Consider the following 19317-nt stretch of genomic DNA (forward strand, 5'->3'; position numbering starts at 1 on the left):
CTAGACCAACAGTGGCGAATATCCAGATAGACTCAAGTGCCTCAACCTTCCCAGTACCTGCTTGTCAACAGTGAAAAATCTAATATTTACAATTGTTCGCCTGGTTAATAACTGAGGAGGAGGATAAGTTAGTAAATAACTATAACTTCCATACGTGAATAGGCATTTATAAGCCTCATTTCGGAACAATTATAGTTTGACAATGAATGTAAGAGCACACAAGCAAATCCACATATAGGAGTGAAGTGTCATGGTAGGGGGATCATGTAGCTCTCTGCTCCTATAGTCCGCTAATAGTACTTTTTATCTATGTGGTGTATTTCAGTATTTAGTTCAAAATTGTGACAAGTCTCCCCCCCTCAGTCCGTTTTCTTTCCGTTGGGGTGCTAAGAACATTTTTGCCGGGAGATGGCGCACTGCACTGACTCGGCCCGCGGCATCTCAGTGTGTATGTGACCAGTGTAGAGAGAAGGTGTATGTGCGATCACTTATGTGTCTAGTGAAGGGGTTAGCTTTTATAGCCCCAACCCATACCATGGGATGAGGGAAAGAAAATTACCTCTAAGGACTGTACTACAGAATTTTATTAACCATGTGGATAGTTTAGAAGGCAAGAGGAGCGAGGGAGATGATCAGTACGAACAAGAGTTTCAGGTGAGAATGCCCACCCGCTGCCCACATACCTGATCTAGTTCTACCTCCTACCTCACTCACGCTACATCAAAACGTTTGTTGTGTATGATGAGTAGCGATGTTTATGCATAATAAATTGGTACTAATTATGAAAAGTTAGAGAGGTTTCATGGTCAGGTGTTTAGTTCATATATGTAAATATAGGTTGTGCCGCAAGGGCACCAGTACACTACACTTGTCAAATATGTTGGAGGGGGCACCGTAGAGCCTGGTAAATTACACGATGTACATTGTTATTAATAGTTTTATTTTGTCAAAACAGTTTACTTATGTAGAAGTAGTTATTGTAGTTGTGGTATTGGGGAGGTGTGTGGGGGGGGGGAGGAGGAGGGTCACGTCGGGACTGTGGCAGGTAAGGCGGACAGGTGAGCCTCTGTAGGCCTCGTCCACCACCCTGCATGTGGCCGTGGCCTCAGCTTCCTCGCATCCTCTCTCTTCCATTTTCACTCACTGCCAGTAACTTAATATTCTTATTTTAGTGCCAGGCTTACATTAACGTAGTTCTCTCCCTTATTTTTTCTATTAAAATAAAATATTGTCAGGACTTGAAAACTGCAACTTTTGCCAATATGATTATTTTGTCGTAACAACAATTGTAAAATGGTACTATACAATGCTAACAAATGATACTTCTTATAATAGTAACAATGGATTTATCCGTTTGTGTTGGGTAGGTTAATCGCATTTGCTTTGGGTGGCTCAAACGATACGTCAACACAAATTTGTTGACTCAAATTTCATAGTTTAGTATGTCATTAATATTTGTAAATGTAAAATTTACTGTGTATCAAAACAGGAATCAGTGTATCACATGTTATAACTGTGGCCAGTGTGAGGGAGTGACCGTAGAATTAAACGCGCGGCCTCACGCGGGCAAGGCCACCAGGGGCTGGCACAAACACAACACCTACACATTAGTATGCATGAGCAGTGCTCCTCTTACCGTAACATGCAACATCCTTGGGTCAAGGTGTGGTTGAAATGATAACTGAATTGATATAGTGTTGTTACATGCCTTGCTTATACCAAGATTGGTCGTTGGGTGTTATAAAGTTGATTGTTCGAGGCTTATTCAACGAAGACTGTTTGACTGCTTGTTGGGTATTCAACAAGATCCCTCCTACTCGTAGATTTTTTTGTAGTGATAATATATACTATTATATAGAATAATTGTATACATTAAGCTAGTACAAACTCCATAATTCAACGCTGATCCTCTGCACTGGGAGGCTCAAGTAGACAATTTCCTTATCTAAAATTGAAACAGTTAAAAGACCCCTTGATTATGAAAAAAATATACGTCGGTATGTTTGACGATCCATGTGGGTGTGGATTGTATAAATTGACTTGATTTGCATATCTGTGACTAACACGATCAGTATACAGTACTGTACAACGTAAACTATCAATAATTTCCATGTTAATTATATAGCTATAGACTATATTGAGAATATCACCTTATAGCCTCATAAAGATCTGACACTGTTGTGACCTTGATCATGAACCAATTGTATGTTAGTCACTGCCCCAAGCTATTACCCTGTGTCTACAGAGTTTGTGATACACTTTGCCTAGTTTTGAGACAACGCATAAGGTTAAATAACCCTTTGCGCTTACTGTACTTTTGTCTACACTCGGCAGCGATAATAATACAGTAGTAATGATAATGCCAATAAGACTGATGATGATAATATACCTGTAAATTTAACGGCGCCATGTCCTGAATATTCAACTTTGAAATATGGGTGCTACTGCAGTATATGGTCTACCGGGATATTTACACTGTAGTGTACATTAACCGGTTAAGTTAGGTTAGGTTAATTGACGCTACAGTGTAGATATCCCGGAAGACCAACTCCAACTCGGTAAACCACTTATAGTGCAAATATCCTGGTAGACTGCCTACTATATTAGCATCAAAATATGATAGCTGGAGATATAAAATTTCTTAGTTTTTGACGACTAATACAAACAAAATTTGTTCAAATATACTTGATCCAAAGCACAGTTCCACAATGGGACAAACGGTACTACAGTATTAGGTCGTGTTGTGGTTCAACTGTGTAAGGGGAGTCAAATAATCAACCTAACCGCAGGACCCCACACGATCTTGCCATATACTGGAACTATCATAATGAGAATTCTGGTTCTTATTACAGGTCTTTACATTATAGCCAGTTAGCCACACATGAAATGTTTTGAAATTCAAGATTTGATGTTACACGATCATGATTTTATAGCAATATTATTTACTGAAACATATTAACTTATTTTGTTCTCGTATTTTATGAACCAAAGTGTAATCACTTACCGAAAGGCAATTATATACGGTATGTTAATTTTTATTATTCACTGGTAAGATCTCACATAGTGAATATGGCATGAATCTAGTAACAAACATTTGCCTCTATGAGCGTCAGTTAATTAAGCCTTGACGGGAGATGCCACGTACTTAACTCACCCTCACTTATGAGTCAAAAATTTTGCAGCCGTGAAATTGTTTACTACGTGTTCTTTTAACTCCGAATTTTACTGAAATATATTCAAGCTATTAAGGTGGTAGGGTCTCTAGAATTTATTTTGTGCAATGAATGATCCGAGTAACTTACTTTTCATTTGACATCCTTCGTTTATGAGTCATTAGTTCAACAATGTTTCAGCGAGACTGCAGGTGAGGAATATAATTATGCTGTGTACACTTTCATACCAGTGCACTAGTTGTCAAACACTTCAATTTTATCATGACTGGGTATGTGTTTGGCAATATATTCAAAGGTTCGTCTGACACTTGATAATGAAACAATGTGTATATTTCATTTGGTTCTCTCAAGACAAACGGGAGAAATACCAACGAATGCACAAAGAAGTATGTCATCTTGTGTACAACATTCATGTGTTTCACTTTCCACTTTTCTTCGAATACCTCGAATTTCAGTATGTAACGCCGACTGTAATAAATGACTTGGTTTTACAAAGAATAACTTCTGTTGTGTGTGTGTCTGAGCACAGAAATTAATCTGCATAAAATGTGTATTAATGTGAAAATACACATTAGTTTATTTATTTTTCCACGTGGTAATCCTTGTTCTTTAATAGTGATGTAACTTAAGTACTTTCGTGCTTAACTTTCACATAATTAGTCCTGGATTTTCGTAATGTGGTTACAGGTAGTTTGTATTGTTGAATTAGCCTTAGTGACGCAGATTTTGCATGGCTATGACAGATTTCGGTAAGGTATTTTTTTTTAAATTTGTTAGCTAAGAAAAAGATCAATCTATTCTAAGGTTTCACGAAATAACTCCGCCAGTCCAATGATACTGAATAAACCAAGTGCGGTCTTGAATTGTTATTCAAAGACCTTGGAATAGATGATAAATACTAGAGGTGTTAGGGTGTAGCAATATTAAAAATGTAGGAAATACTGTACATGTTTTTGTAACGTTAACAGTGTGCTGGTGTGTGAAGATGTAACACAACTCACCAGAAATACGCATGGAACATTACTGAGTAGATCAATAACAGCTTCACATGTATTGTAGAACTTTATGAAGTAATTTTGTAATATTTAGATTATTTTTTTGCAAACTTTCTGCTTGTATATATATATATATATATATATATATATATATATATATATATATATATATATATATATATATATATATATATATATATATATATATATATAATACCATTCATTGCCTACTAGGGAGTAGGGTTAAGGGAGGATTCTCAGTGTACAGTCTTTTTGTATTATTATTTTGAAATAGCTAGAGAGGAATGGTGATGATTGTGGTGTGCATTTGTTGGTGGGGGAGAGGAGGGAATGGCAGTGGAGAAGGAGGGGCAGTTGGTGTGGGGGTAGCTCCTGGGGGTGTGTTGCAACTCTGCTGTGTTGACACGACTTTGCAACTTTTCTTCAACAACATAGAATAATGAACCCACCTGGTTTTTAAGTGTTTCACGGCTTGCAGCGCTCTCATACTTGGGGGTGCGAGTGTGGTCGGCGGAGGGAGGGAAGAAAAGGACACAACTAATGGGAGAGACGAAAGAATATAAAACAGGATAGCCTGAATAGGAAAATGGAGGTAGGTAAAGGGAAAGGAGGAGACTAATGCGAGGGTGAGTCAATGAAAAGAAATGTTGCAAAAATAAAAGGAGTAAAAGAAGGGGAATTTGGGAAAAATACCAGTAGCTCGCAGTTACGGGCGATCAGGGGATGCTGGGGGGGGGGGGCAGAAGAGCAATTATGGTGAGAAAGGGATGGTCACTCAGGGGAAGTGAAGAGGAAGGGCGGTGGGAGAGAGGGAGAGCGGTAATAGTATGCCTGATAACATCTCTTATCGGCCTTGATAATGACCGTCTTATCTCTCGCCATGACATCACCAGCGGTGATCATAAGTCTAGGTTACGGTGTTGTCTATGGTCTTCTGTCTAGAATTTTTATACATGTATATATCTAAGTATTGTATATGTTGATGTACTAATATCTGTATCCTCCATCCTTTCAGCAGTTAGACTACGTAATTGTATTAATGATGTAGCTCGTGGTCGCCAACCTAATCGGTTTTTAATCCTAACTTCCTGTAAAACACGTCCACTTTTCATTATTGGGGAAGTTCGACGTAAATGACCCCCACTAAACACTATACCCAGAAGTCCGAGTCATGAGGAAATACTTGTGGTGGTTGGGGAGGAGGCGGTGTTGACTAGGGCAACTGTGGCGATATTTGTCTGTCTTGTGGCTACACTGTCAACTTCAGCTTCCACTCCCGCCACAACTACACCAGTTTGTCATTGTGCGTGGTCGTGTTTGTGTTTGAACAATGATCCCCATTTTGTTGTGTGTTTACATTGTCTTACAATGCTAATGGTGTTGTTCATTTACTAAAAAGTGTATTAGTTGTAGGCGGTATTCTACCTCGCTCTAAATGTCGTACCTTGCTCTAAATTACATACTGTAGTACCGGGTATTTTGATTGTGCTGTTGTCGTACCATGCTAATATAATCCTCGTCACTTGATAATATAATTGTCGTACCTTGATTGTCGCCTGATTATAAAATTGTCGCGCGGTACCTTCGTTGGAATGTTGTAACTGGCTCCTAGTATCGCAGGCGACCCACGTCTGAGTATTGTCGTCGCTTTTCTTTGTTGTATTAACTTGTTACATTTGTTGAAGCGGATGAATAGATTGTTAAATGCCACCCTAGATGTGACCACTAGCGCTCTCCATTTTCCTTCATTTTCGCTGATTGGCCTGTGACACTCTTCCAGCTGCCCCAGGGATTGGGCAATGGGGTGGACACCTCTGTTTATATTGTATTTCCAATATATGGTTAATATTTCATTTATGTATTTGTATAAAGTATTCTACTCTTCTTTGTATTGCATTCACCACAAACGACAGAATACATTTTGTCTCTGTTTACCAGTATCGTGTCGTGCTTGACATAACTCTTACCCTTGTGCTCCACGTTTTCCCACTTTCATTTCTGGACAAAGAGTACAACAGACAGGCCTCAGCGCCTTAACCACTTTGCTACGAAATTGGACCACACTTTCCTGGGTCTTCTAAATGTGCTATGTTGTCCTGGGGCAATCTTATTATGCCGTAGGAGAGATCACGAACGTTAATCTCAAAGTTTTCCTCGGACAAACTCCCGCTCAGGTCTTTTTGAATCTTGTTACCTGTTTCGTTTCGAGGTGTTACGTTATATTACCGGAACGTTATTTTTTCTTCGATATTTTTATCTCCTCCAGCAGGCGTTAGTGTAAGTCCCCTGAATATGTTATAATGTACTGCACTTTAACAACTAAAGTCTTTGAATAGCTTGACCTAATATACACACACTACTCGGTCATCAACAATTTAAAGTTAAAAGATAAATTTCACTAAACACACGAGTCACCAGAATGTGTTGCACCAGTGACCACATGAGTCACCACTCACCAGAATGTGTAGCACCACTGAACACATGAGTCACCAGAATGTGTAGCACCACTGAACACATGAGTCACCAGAATGTGTAGCACCACTGAACACGAGTCACCAGAATATGTGTAGCACCACTGAACACGTGAGTCACCAATAATGATGTGTAAAATTACCTTCAGGATAGTCAACAGTTGCCTCAATAGACAAACTTTCAAGTGCAGATTTGTACAATAAATTTTCCTCTGATCTGGGGCTCAGAAAACATATATCAGCACTCGCGTTAGTGGTAACCTCGTGCAGTAACTTATAAATGAGGGAGTCGCATGTAGGACTTCTGCTGAGAAACCAAGAATCGATTTATAATTTTGTACTGGACGGTGTTTATTGTTCAGGATAGTTTCATTTATAGATTTAAACTTTGACTTTCAGAAGATATGACAATAGTAAGGTAATTGTGGTAGTTTGCAGCAGAGTCTTATTAAGGTTGGTCGCTGTAGCCAGTCAAGTGAGGCGTGAAAGGCCTATAGTACTGTACTAGTAGTGTGTACCCATGGAAGGTGTCAAGGCGGGATAGTGTCATCTACATGCTCTAAATATCACCATGGTGTTTGTTTGTATTTATGTTGGCGGTATTTTATCACAGTTTATGGACTATTTTATGTGTTAAATAGAGTAAAATCTAATAAAACCAACCATTGCCACCAACAAGGCCGTTTCTTTAGGGAACGTCAGTGGTGTAGTTCGGGATCACATGCTGGTATCGCATATTTAGGTTACAAGTGTTGCCAGAAGACATCGAAGTTCTCAAGCACCACACATTAATGTTATTTGCAAAGAAAGAAGCCATCATTCACAAGAATATGTCACAAATTTCCTCCGTTTAGTTCCACGTGACTTTTCTGAGTTTATAGTTCGCCAATACACTTTTTGTACTCATGTAAAATGGTATCACTGTGTTGGGGTCTTGCGAGGTAGAGTGTATTTGTGCCAACACTCATCCTAATTGGTCTGAATATGACGGGACAGCAGCATCTTGAATTATACGCTTTTTGGTTGTTTGACTTTAGTCCCCTTAAAATCTATAAAGAGAGAAGAAAAAACCGAACAGGCGAAGGAAAAAAAAAACGAACAGGCGTATTGGACCGTAAGTCTGACATATTTCGAATTGACTGACACATCATTGAAAGAGTAATGACTGGTTTGTTGTCTCCGTGAATAATAAGAAAAAAATGTATGTTATCCCTTGTTGTGAAAATAAATGTTAATTGTGATGAATAACATAAATATGAGTGACCAGAAACAAACAAAATGTTAATATTTGTTAACAACTATGGCGCCAGGGTTGTCATAGGCTGTTATGCACGTACAACAAGCGAGCTAAAAAAAAAACAAGCGAGAGCCCAGATTCCTAGAAGTTCGTTCAATAAATTTTCCTTATAACTGAAGATATAAAAATACACCAACATGGTTGGGCAAAAACAGTGAAATAACGCCTAGAAATAGTATCAAGATTTTACTATTGAGACACCCTTTTAGTAGAGACGTTCGCTTAGCACTAATTAGAAGGCAAAATTAACATACAGCATGTTAACGGTTAGCTCTAAATGAACGTACAATTATCTAATTTAGGGAGTGGCCCATTATAACTTTATTACTATTTTTAGGCTTAACTTTTGTGCTCTAGTTAGAGCCAACTAATAAGGTATATGCTTACATCCTAAGTTTTCAGAAATGTTCTTATGCACTTTTAAGAATGTAGATCCTGTTTGTGGGGCGGTGTATGGTGGCGGGAGATTCTGGCAACTTGTTGGCTTGCAGGACAGACTCACCTCAACAGGGTCCACAGCTTCAGCTGATTTTCACTGTTACAAGTACATTACAGTATTTTCTTCCAGTACTTCAAGATATTAAGGTGTTCTAAGTTTCATTGTAATACATTTTACTGAGGGTGGAGATGTTATTATATTGATAAAAAATAAGGCCAAGTGGATTTAGAATGCGTCACAGCCGCAGCCATTTTTCTACCCAAGTATATAGCGTCTTTACTTAAAAACATATTGTACTTAGTTACATAGTGCATACTACAGTTTAATGTTAAAAAGTCTTAAGTATTCAAATAAGAAACAAATGTGATATCGGGAAAACAAATGAAGTGTGAAAATATGAAGTTAAATTATGGAAACAGTGTGACAGATCTGTGAAAGTAAACTGTAGGCAGAAGTAAAGAAATAACCTTCACATACGCCAGCTCAATTGAGACAATCATTGCGTACAGTCGCTACTTACTCCACAATATCAACGTGTGCTGGAGAGTGCAACTGTAGTGGACACTCTTGTATGGAGTAATTCGTTACGTGAAAACCCAGAAACTTTAACCAACACATTGCGTAAAAGTATGCTTACAATAACTTCCTTTGCTGCCACGGAAGGGCGTATTATCATCTTGTGGGATGACCCAGTATAAGTTATAAACTGGTAAGCTTTTATAAATATTCATATTGGAAACATTCGGAAAAGGTTTGTAGTGTTTAGGAAGGGGCGCTGTCTGCTTATGTTTAATAAAACTTTCCGCGTGGAGTGTCTGATTTGCACATTATATAAGCATGATTGGGCCTCTTCAGGGATTCCCTGAACAACGTGCTTCACACCCAAACCGGAATGTCATCTTCAGACGCCGTCCAGTTTTCGTACATGGGTCATGCTCCGGCATGGTGGGGGTGGAGTCATCGTACATCGGTCATGCAGGACACGCAGTATTGCCAGGTCTGAAACTAGTACGCCTTACTGAAAATCTTTTGCTGCCTTATATGGGCACAAAGTGGAGGTTTTGCGTCGCTCTACACAAACCGGTTATCAGCATCCGCGCTGGACGGTCCAGTGTATAGCACGGGCTTACGTTACCTTGTGTTGGCTGGTATGGGGGCTGCTCTGTAGAGCCCGATATATCGTACGGCTGGTAATGACGTACAGTCCAAACCGTCTCATTGGTAATATATTAATTATCGTTCATCATAACAGGGATTGTTGTATTTCTGCTCATCGGAAGGTTCATTTATTGCGCTACCTGAAGGGAGGAGCTAAATCAGTGCAAGTACACGTAGTTTACGATTTTCAAAGAAAAATAGATTATGGTTAAAAAATCATAGTTCTATGAAAATTTTCAGGAACAAGCTTGTGACTGACCATGAAATAAATTGGCTGGTTTTAATGTTTCCGAGCGATATACAACCCACGCCTTGGCTAAAGTTTCATTTGTCACTGGTGTAGTGTGAGACAGGGGGTGGAAGGCGGGGAGGGGTTGAGGTGGGGGAGGTGGCGGTGGTCATCTGTGGCTTCAAGGTCACCATCTCCACCCTCACACCCACACATTGTAATCATCGCGGGGCAAATCACCAACAAATCACATGAGTTAAGTGTGTTATCTAGATTCTGGAGAGAAAAATTATATATATACAGCGTATACATATCCTCATCAGGGAGGGTGGAGGTGTTGTCAAACTTATGAGTCGGAATGTTTTTTTGTTTTTTTAAGAAATTGTAAATTGTATCAGTGAACGGGGATTGTGAGAGCAAGTACCTTAGTGATTAGCTTTTCAACACTTAAGATTGGCTAAACATTTACTCTTTGTAAGGAAAGAATACAAATAATTACGTCAAGATGAATTATATATGCATTTTTGTGCTCGAATTGTTTGTAATTGATGCCTTTTACAAATTGTATATCGTATTATCTAGGATTAGTTTAAACTGGAGTTAAGTAGTAGTTATTCTTTTTAACGCTCTATTGAATTATAACGTCAGTGTTTGCTGGAGGTGAGCTACGGTAAACACCTAACTTTACCAAATGTAAACGTGTTTAATTTAAAATCATGTTAAGTTCTTGTTTAATATATTGTGAGAGCTTGATCTAACGACAGGATAAAGTTTGGTTGAGCATAGTGAGCCGGCAAGGTTATCAGAGTTTAGTTCTAACTTACAAGTTGCTTTCAATCTTCCCCAATACAAACTTTTTTCTTTGCATTACCTAGACTGGTCTGTGTTTTGTTGATTCGTTTATCTCACAAGTGCTTATATTTTATCTGTAAATTCAACATAATAAACTTTACCTTAGGTAAACTCATTTGTTTATCAAATATGAATCTTATCTTATATCGGTTAGTATTTTAATACGAATAACTAATTTAATTGATTTATTAAAGCCAAACTCGATTTTGCATTGGTAAATCCATTTGGACTGACTCTCAATACATATTAAAAAAAAGCTTTGGTAGCCCAGCGAAGCTTTAGCAGCGAACTTCAGTCCACCACTAAGTTTTGTTTTCTGTAGACTCTCTCTCTGGTTCGAGCCTGGGTCATCCCGAGTCCACTCAGCTGTATACAGGGGTAGCTAACTTCACAGTTTGAAGGTGAAGGCGATCGAGTGTAGTGTGCTGTATCCATATACTGTATTGGCCTTAACGGGTCGTTACGCCCAAAGAACCCATTCTGAGTTTAGATAATTGTTTTCCTCTTCCCGTAAGAAATTTAGTAATTTCTCTTATTGTGCCACAAATAAACGTGTCTACATACACAGTCGAGCCAAGCTCACTGAGCCTCACTCGTTTCTTAGTGTAGTGGATATAAACGTTTCTTTTAACGACCCAGTTCAGAGAAAGAAAATGGTTGTCTTTATGATTAGGTGTGCACAGTTTTTCCTCTTAGGTTCACATGGCAGCCAAGTTGGTGAATGATTTGCATAGTAAAGCTCATTTGGAGGTGCACTCGAGTATACTGAAAATGTAACACATTGACGACCTTTTCATTGTTACTATTCCAATTTATTCTAGTTATTTTTACCTGACTTGGTTTTCCATCACTTCTAACAAGGAAAAAGATTAATCTGAGATGCAGTTGTTCATATATTCAGTAATGTGATACCACTGTAATACGTCAGATGATCGTCAGTCCGTCCATTCGTGGCTCAGTAAATCTAAAGGTGTGATGCAGGTGTTTGATATACACTTGTCCTCTATTTATTTTGGATGTGTAAAATAAACACCGCTGGTTTGTGATTGGCTGCTGTTATAACTGACGTCAAAATGGACTCGAAACCAAGAGCATCGTGGACGACTGATTCAGCCAGTCACAAACCTACACGAGAGAACGTGGGCGGGGCCCCCTATTTTACATATCCAAAATTAAGTGTTGGAGGTGGTAGTAATGGTCAGATGTAGGTAGTGAACTAATGGTGATACAGATGGTGGTAGTCATGATACAGGGGGGTAGTAGTGATGATCAGGTGATGGTGGTGATGATGTAGGTGGTGGTGGTGGTGAAGGCTGGGCCCCGGCTGAAGTGGTAGTGGAGGGGACAGGTGGAGGAGGTGACCTTGGCAATGGTTCTCCACCCTCTCCGTACCTCCCCCACCTCACCCTCCAGCTTCCGGCCGCCCCGCCCTCCTCTCACTCACCACCACCATCTCTTCCACCACCTTGTTCATTGCTTATTTCTCTTATTTTCACTTTCCTCATTCTTCGTCTCTTCTTTCCTTACTTCCTCCTCCTGCTTTCCTCGTCTCTTTTAGCTTTCCTTATTCCCACTCCTTTATTCTTTTCTCCCTCACGTGGAATGTGGCTAAACGGCAATTACAGATAAGTCTAGTTTGTTTGTTTCGTCCAAGAGACCTAGAAGACTAACACGATCACATGAAGATTCTCCTCCCCAGCTTAGTTTACTGGGGTAAGGTTGCGCTAGCGTTAGGGTAATTAATCTTCATGTGAAATAATCGGGAGGCGAATCTTCAGGTGAAATTGAATTAACCGAATTAGGTTAGGTTAGTTTGGTTGATTAATGCAGGTTACCTAAGTACGGTTAACTCATTCAGACCAAAACTTTCCTGAGTTGAGTCTTACCATGTCATCATAGAGCCTAAACACACCGAGTAAACCCGTCGATAATTCTCTGAACCAAGTGAGTGGGTGAAGAGGTATTAAGTTAAGAATTCTAGTTACGTTATATCTTTACCAGTGAAACAATTAAATGGACGAGATGTGCTGATTAAAGGGCCAGAGCACGTACGTTTCCCTTGTACTATTAAAGTATTTTGACCATGATGCTGACTTACTAAAGATGGTGTTAACCGTAGTTGGAAATAAATAGAAAAATTGCTAACAAAGAAGGCATGTTAGTCACGCCCCGATTTTGATAGGTTCTTATGCTAAACTTTCTTCATAACTAAATTTGAGAATGGCTAACAAAATGATATCGATTATGCTCTTGAGATTTTCCACGGTCTCTTCCCCGAGTTAACCTACGGGATTAAAATATCTTACGTATCTCCATGAATCCAGACACTGAATGCTGTACTGAACAACTTAATAGATGGTTAGAATTAAAAGTGAATAACTTAGACCGCCACATATGCAGGCAAAATGAATTTCCGGAAAAGTGAAATGCCCGATTTAAAATGTGCGGTTGACAGGGCCTGGCGGGCGGACGTGACACAGGCACACGCTGCTACACATTGTTTTATTTTTTATAGTTACCACTGCTTATGGAGGTGGCATTCCTCTCGATGTTCTGTATGTATTTTTTTGCGCAGCCATAGTTGTAGAAGCGTATGTCAAGTGGCACGTTCAAGATACGGATCAAAAGAGGTATACAACTATAATGACTCCAACATTACATTGAGGGAATAATAACTCACTTCTCTTTCTTACTCCCTCACTGGCCAATCACAATGTTCGAGAATGCTGATCAAACAATTATGTGATCAGAGATATGCTTTCATAATTGTTAGTTTTACTGTACTGAGTAATTTTGTCATGGTAATTCTGCTAGTGTGGCTGTGTTAGGTTGAAAGAAATTACAAGGTAGCCATTTTACTGTAACCTTTAGAAATATAACTACTGTATCTCATCGTACCAATATAGCCTAACTACAGCTACCAACATAACCCACTTATTATATAAACCGGTATCTATGCGGATGCGGGATTAACCTGATAACCAAGTCCGGACGCATACGGACGCATAGAACATTATTCAGGCTGAACTGCCAATATGGCATATCGCTAAATTATGTGTTGACTTCGCTTAGCTAATGACTTTTTTACTCCCTGAACTGAAACCGACAATAGCATAACAATGTCCTCTATGTTTGTGGAAGACTGTTTGTATTTTGTGTTAGTTTGTGTGTTTGAAGAGCACGCGAGAAATTTGGACACAAACGCGGTTTCAAAATTGACGTAATTTACACCACAAATGTTTTAGCTATCTTGATAGTTATGGGAACAAAGGCAATGACAAACATCTTTGCTATTCTTCAAATGTTTCAGAGATATCAGGTCATCATCATCAGTGTTTTTAATAAAGGAGAACAATCAATATTCAGCTCAGAGAACACTACAACATGCAATTATTTTTATTCTAGTGAATATAAGTTATCATAAAACAACTTTAGTAACGTGTGCTAGGGTATGTGACGAAACAAAACATAATCGCATAATATAATAGAAAAAACTCAGATATTCACGTATAACAGTATTAGGATGAGACCAAAGGTAAGTGGCTCATTGTAACTGATGCAGTCGGTAGTCAAACGTATTATAAGTTTTATATAATGTGAAAAAAACACGAGAAAAAATACTAAAGTGCGTTGTCATCTGAAACATAGAAATATGAAAATTAGACAAATATAAAAAGTCATAAACTCAAAAGTAAATACAAGTCACAATGAGGTATTGACCCAATATATAAAGTAATGACATAACCAAACAGAAATACTGTATAACCCATGAAAACAATCTAATAAGAATCCAATATATACTGTATACATATTGCAGAAGATGTCATTTCCAAATTGGCTGTTACTGCGGCCAGTGTTGTTAAGTCTGGATGGTGTCGTCCTCGCAATGGATAGTGATTCGGATACAAGGTCCAGCAGCCAGTGCCCAGTAACTTGTTGCCCCCTGTGTGAGGAAGGGCGAATTATTGGGGGGGGGGGGGAGTGTTTACGTATCGCGGAATTTTGATGGTGTACTGAGAGGCATACTTCGTAGATCCTCATGTTACGAAACGTGAGGTGCTGCCCACATAAACGGCATCACAACGTCAGTGATTGAAAAGATACACAACACCGGGCCCAAGTTCACAAGTGAGATATACTGCATTTCTCAGACAAATTGAAAACGGTTTCGAAATACCCTACCATTTGAAATTTAATCTGAGGAAAAGAATTCGTTAAAGTCTGTTTATTCCCCTGACGAATACTATGGTTCAGGTGTCACAGATAAGGTAATTTAATATTTTTCCGAAGGGGCTGTCAGTTACAAGTTTAGGTTAATATTGACGACTGACCCGTCGCTGAGCTCGGATATGAAATTCATTTCTTGGGTAAATGCTTCGTTAGGAAGATAATTATTAAGCCCTCTAGTAGCACTATTTCGTCTTTCGCGCCGATAAAACGGCAGGCTGGCCCTATCCACACTGGATTTTAAAAATCCTCCGCCCGTGTTTATTTATTTTGAGTGGCTCCTCTCACGTCTACAAAAAGCGTAAAATTACACCACATTTTAGTAAGATCTTTCTGTTCAATATACAGGGGGGAGGGGGGCTAGGAAATTAGGTAAGGTTAAGTGGGTGTCTTTGGGTAGGTTTGTGTGGTCTTTTAACAATGCTTCGGCCGCTTGTGCTTCTTATCAACTAAGGTTATGCTAGGTTTAATTTAGAAATAACCCTGTTTTTACCACACACTTGCCAAATATTTCGGCGACGGGTTTGTCGTCAATAATTACCACCTGATCGATTTCCCGGATGATCGAAACTTAAAATAATACCAGTTTAAGAATAGTTTGCCATGTGGTTTGCAGTTAAATGGAAGAATTAATTATGGAATGCTAAAAATATCTTGGCGTGAGGGTGTCGGTGTGGTTATTTCATTGTGGCATATAAACACGATTTTAATGCTGTGCACTTTTATTCTTATTAAATTTTTATTGTGCATTAGACTTAAGTGTTTATTTGAATTAATTCTTAGCTTTTATTCGCATTAATTTATTTAGCTTTTATTTGTATTAATTTTTATTATTTTATTAGACTGTACTCTTACGCGTATAACTTTTTATTTTACATATTTTTCATATTTATTGTATCTTGTGCTGTTCTATTATTCATATTAAGTTTATATTATTGTTTTATCTGCAGTGGTTTTTATTGTATATTAGGATTTCATTTTTATTATTATTCGGTGTACCCAACACAGTAAGACTGTTAAATGTTCCATGTCCCTTGGCAGTTGGTGGAGAGAAAAACGAATCTTTTAATGATTTCATTTCCTGGGTGTCATCCTCGAGACTGGCGGTTGGTGGATGTGTCTGGCGGTTGGTGGATGTGTCTGGCGGTTGGTGGATGTGTCTGGCGGTTGGTGGAGGTGTCTGGGGGTTGTGTCTGGCGGTTGGTGGATGGTGGATGTGTCTGGGGTGTCTGGGGTTGGTGGATGTGTCTGGCGACGGTTGGTGGATGTGTCTGGCGGTTGGTGGATGTGTCTGGCGGTTGGTGGGTTGGTGGATGTCTGGCGGTTGGTGGATGTGTCTGGGGGTTGGTGGATGTGTCTGGCGGTTGGTGGATGTGTGGCGGTTGGTGGAGTTGGTGGATGTGTCTGGCTGCGTGTTGGTTGTGATGTGTCGGTTGTGTGGATGTGTCTGGCGGTTGGTGGATGTGTCTGGCGGTTGGTGGATGTGTTGGTGGATGTGTCTGGCGGTTGGTGGAGGTGTCTGGGGTTGGTGGATGTGTCTGGCGGTTGGTGGATGTCTGGCTGGTGGAGGTGTCTGGAGGGTTGGTGGATGTGTCTGGCGTGTCTGGCAGTTGGTGGATGTGGTTTGGTGGATGTGTCTGGCAGTTGGTGGATGTGTCTGGCGGTTGGTGGATGTGTCTGGGGGTTGGTGGGTTGGTGGTTGGTGGATGTGTCTGGCGGTTGGTGGATGTGTCTCTGTCTGGCGGTTGGTGGATGTGTCTGGGGTTGTGGAGGTGTCTGGTGGATGTGTCTGGCGGTTGGTGGATGTCTGGGGGTTGGTGGAGGTGTCTGGGGTTGATGGAGGTGTCTGGCGGTTGGTGGATGTGTCTGGTTGGTGGATGTGTCGGCGGTTGGTGGATGTGTCTGGCGGTTGGTGGATGTGTCTGGCTGGCGGTTGGTGATGTGTCTGATGATGTGTCTGGCGGTTGGTGGATGTGTCTGGCGGTTGGTGGATGTGATGGTGTCTGGGGGTTGGTGGAGGTGTCTGGGGGTTGATGGAGGTGTCTGGGGGTTGGTGGATGTGTCTGGCGGTTGTTGGAGGTATCTGGGGTTGGTGAAGGTGTTTGGGGGGGGGTTGATGGAGGTGTCTGGGGTTGGTGGATGTGTCTGGGGTTGATGGAGGTGTCTGAGGGTTGGTGAAGGTGTTTGGGGGTTGGTGGAGGTGTCTGGTGGCTGATGGAGGTGTGCGGCTGTTGGTGGGGGTGGCTGGTGAAGGTGTCTGGCGGTTGGTGGGGGCAAGGTAGGTAGATACCTACCTTGGGTGGGGGTGTCTGGCAACTTCACGGCTCGTCACTAACTTTTTCAGCTGGGTAAAAAGCTCTCACTTTTCACTAGTTCACACTTATTGGGCGCCCGAATACCAAAACAGGATGGCTGTATAAAAAATAAAACTCAATGTGGAGTTTTAAGACCGGAGATAATAGAGCCCCCCCTGACTCGAGATGTGTTAACTCTGGTTCGAAGTTAGAGTTAACTTATGAGCGGGTCAGTGCTGTGTGACACGTACAGTCAGCAAAAAAGTATCTCGACCTTTGCCGTGTGTAATAATTCGAAACAACGGACGGAGACTTAAAACGTATTCCTGTGGTTGTCGTCGTGTTTTGGCAGTCCTGCTGTATGGTAGTGTTACTGTAATCACGCCTCATGATAATTATATATCTCTTTCGTCCCTTTGTATTACGTATGTATGTAAAGTTATGTTGAATGTGTGTATAATATAAATAGTTCCATAATACTTGTAAATACACACTGGGATATAGTTCACCCATTTACCTTTTAATGGTTTTCTCCCATACACAATAATGAGGAAATGGCAAACACATCTGGGGTTTAAAACTATCCTCCTCCCATATTGCACAAATACATCGATATTTATTCGCCACTAAAGTAATATATTGCCCATGAATGCTCATTGCCATTCAATGTGTTATTAGTGCCATTATTTGATGACCTTTTATCACAAAACAAGTACAAGGAAGATTTTGTTCAGTCAGAGGAACCAACGTATCCGTACATCACCACGTCTGATGTTATTAAAATAATTATTGCCGGACAATGGAGACTAGATTATTTTGTGTGTGTGTGTGTGACTACTGTATTTATCAGTAGAGGAAACAATAGTGTGATATTAGATAAGTATTATTTTCGTGCCATTAGTTACACGACAGCGGTGCAATACTTCAAAACTGTATATACAAGTACATTAACTAGATTTATTGGTATATCCCGTACATGTACTGATAATTTAAGATATTGATTTTTAGATAATTTTACTTTTATTTAAGGACAGTTTAGCAGAAAATATCATACTTTATCTTCTGTTTTTGTTGAACGTCGCTTTACTTGGTGCAATTACCTGGTGGTCACGGTGTGTTCTGGTTCTGGCGAGTCGACTTGTGTTCAGTGCCAGGTGTCACAATAATTACATTAAATTCGAAAATTGAAAGTTAATGTAACTCAAATAAAACATTTTAAATACATAGTTTGTTGATCAAATGTTTTTTGTTTTTTTTATAATTACAAATGCAGTGGAACCTCGGTAATCAGGACACTCGTGGGACTCTGGCTAAGTGCACCATCAAATGTCAATAAAATTAATATCGGAACAAGTCATATACCGGTATATGGGAAAGACTGGTCTGAGCGGATTTATCTTGGGACTTGTACAAATGAACATCATTGAAGCATTCACAAAAACTCTTGCGCGCGCGCACACCCACACACACACAAACGGGTGGATGAAGCGTTTATGGAGGGGATAAGAGGGTAGGTAAGCAAGATCAGTCAGTGGACATGTTGGGTGCTTGGTGGTTCTAGTGGTGGACACAGACTTGGCTTCTAGGGGCGGGTGTGTGGGGTGGTCATCAGTATAGGCCTAATAATGTACTCTCGTGTGTCAGTGTGTTTGGTATGGTTAAGTGAGGTGTGTGTGTGTGTGTTACAAATCTTTCGTCACAACTTGTTATGTTTTGTTTTTGGTCGTAAAGCCAAATAATAAATACAAAATAATAATGCTGGATACAAAATTAGTGGAGTGTGTTTTGTAAGTGAACTTTTTTACTTCTACTTACACGTTTCTTTTTGTGTAATGTTAGAATAAGTGTGTGTGTCTATATTGATCACCCAGAATGGCCTTCCTCCACCCACCACACGTTGACCGTCAGCTCACTGTTAGCCAGCGGGTAGTGGTGAAATGTTGGCAAGTGTTTGTATTAGTGAGGATTATTTTGTAGTAACAAAGACTTGACATATCTAGGTAATGATGTGTTGTAGGAATGCGGTAGGAGCGCAGTGTGTCAGGTATACGGATGTATCGAATACAGTGTGTGGAGGGAGGGAGGCCACTGTGTCACAAGGTGTGGTGTCAGAGTATAATAATAATAATAATAATAATAAACGGTTTATTAATAGAGTTGC

General features: G+C 39.9%; 1 protein-coding gene across 4 annotated transcripts in view; it reads left to right on the forward strand.

The window, feature by feature from the left end:
* Window positions 1–457: 457 nt before the first annotated feature.
* The window catches only part of LOC121860757 (mucin-17-like), a 145558-nt gene continuing 126698 nt past the window's right edge, over window positions 458–19317 (forward strand). For all 4 annotated transcript variants that reach the window (XM_042358104.1, XM_042358105.1, XM_042358106.1 and 1 more), the window contains exon 1: window positions 458–654. In XM_042358104.1, coding sequence (XP_042214038.1) covers window positions 541–654 — 114 coding nt within the window. In that variant the 5' untranslated portion in view covers window positions 458–540. The remainder of the gene's footprint in view (window positions 655–19317) is intronic.

Source organism: Homarus americanus, unplaced genomic scaffold, assembly GCF_018991925.1.
Source record: "Homarus americanus isolate GMGI-L3 unplaced genomic scaffold, GMGI_Hamer_2.0 scaffold23617, whole genome shotgun sequence".
Lineage (NCBI taxonomy): Eukaryota > Metazoa > Arthropoda > Malacostraca > Decapoda > Nephropidae > Homarus > Homarus americanus.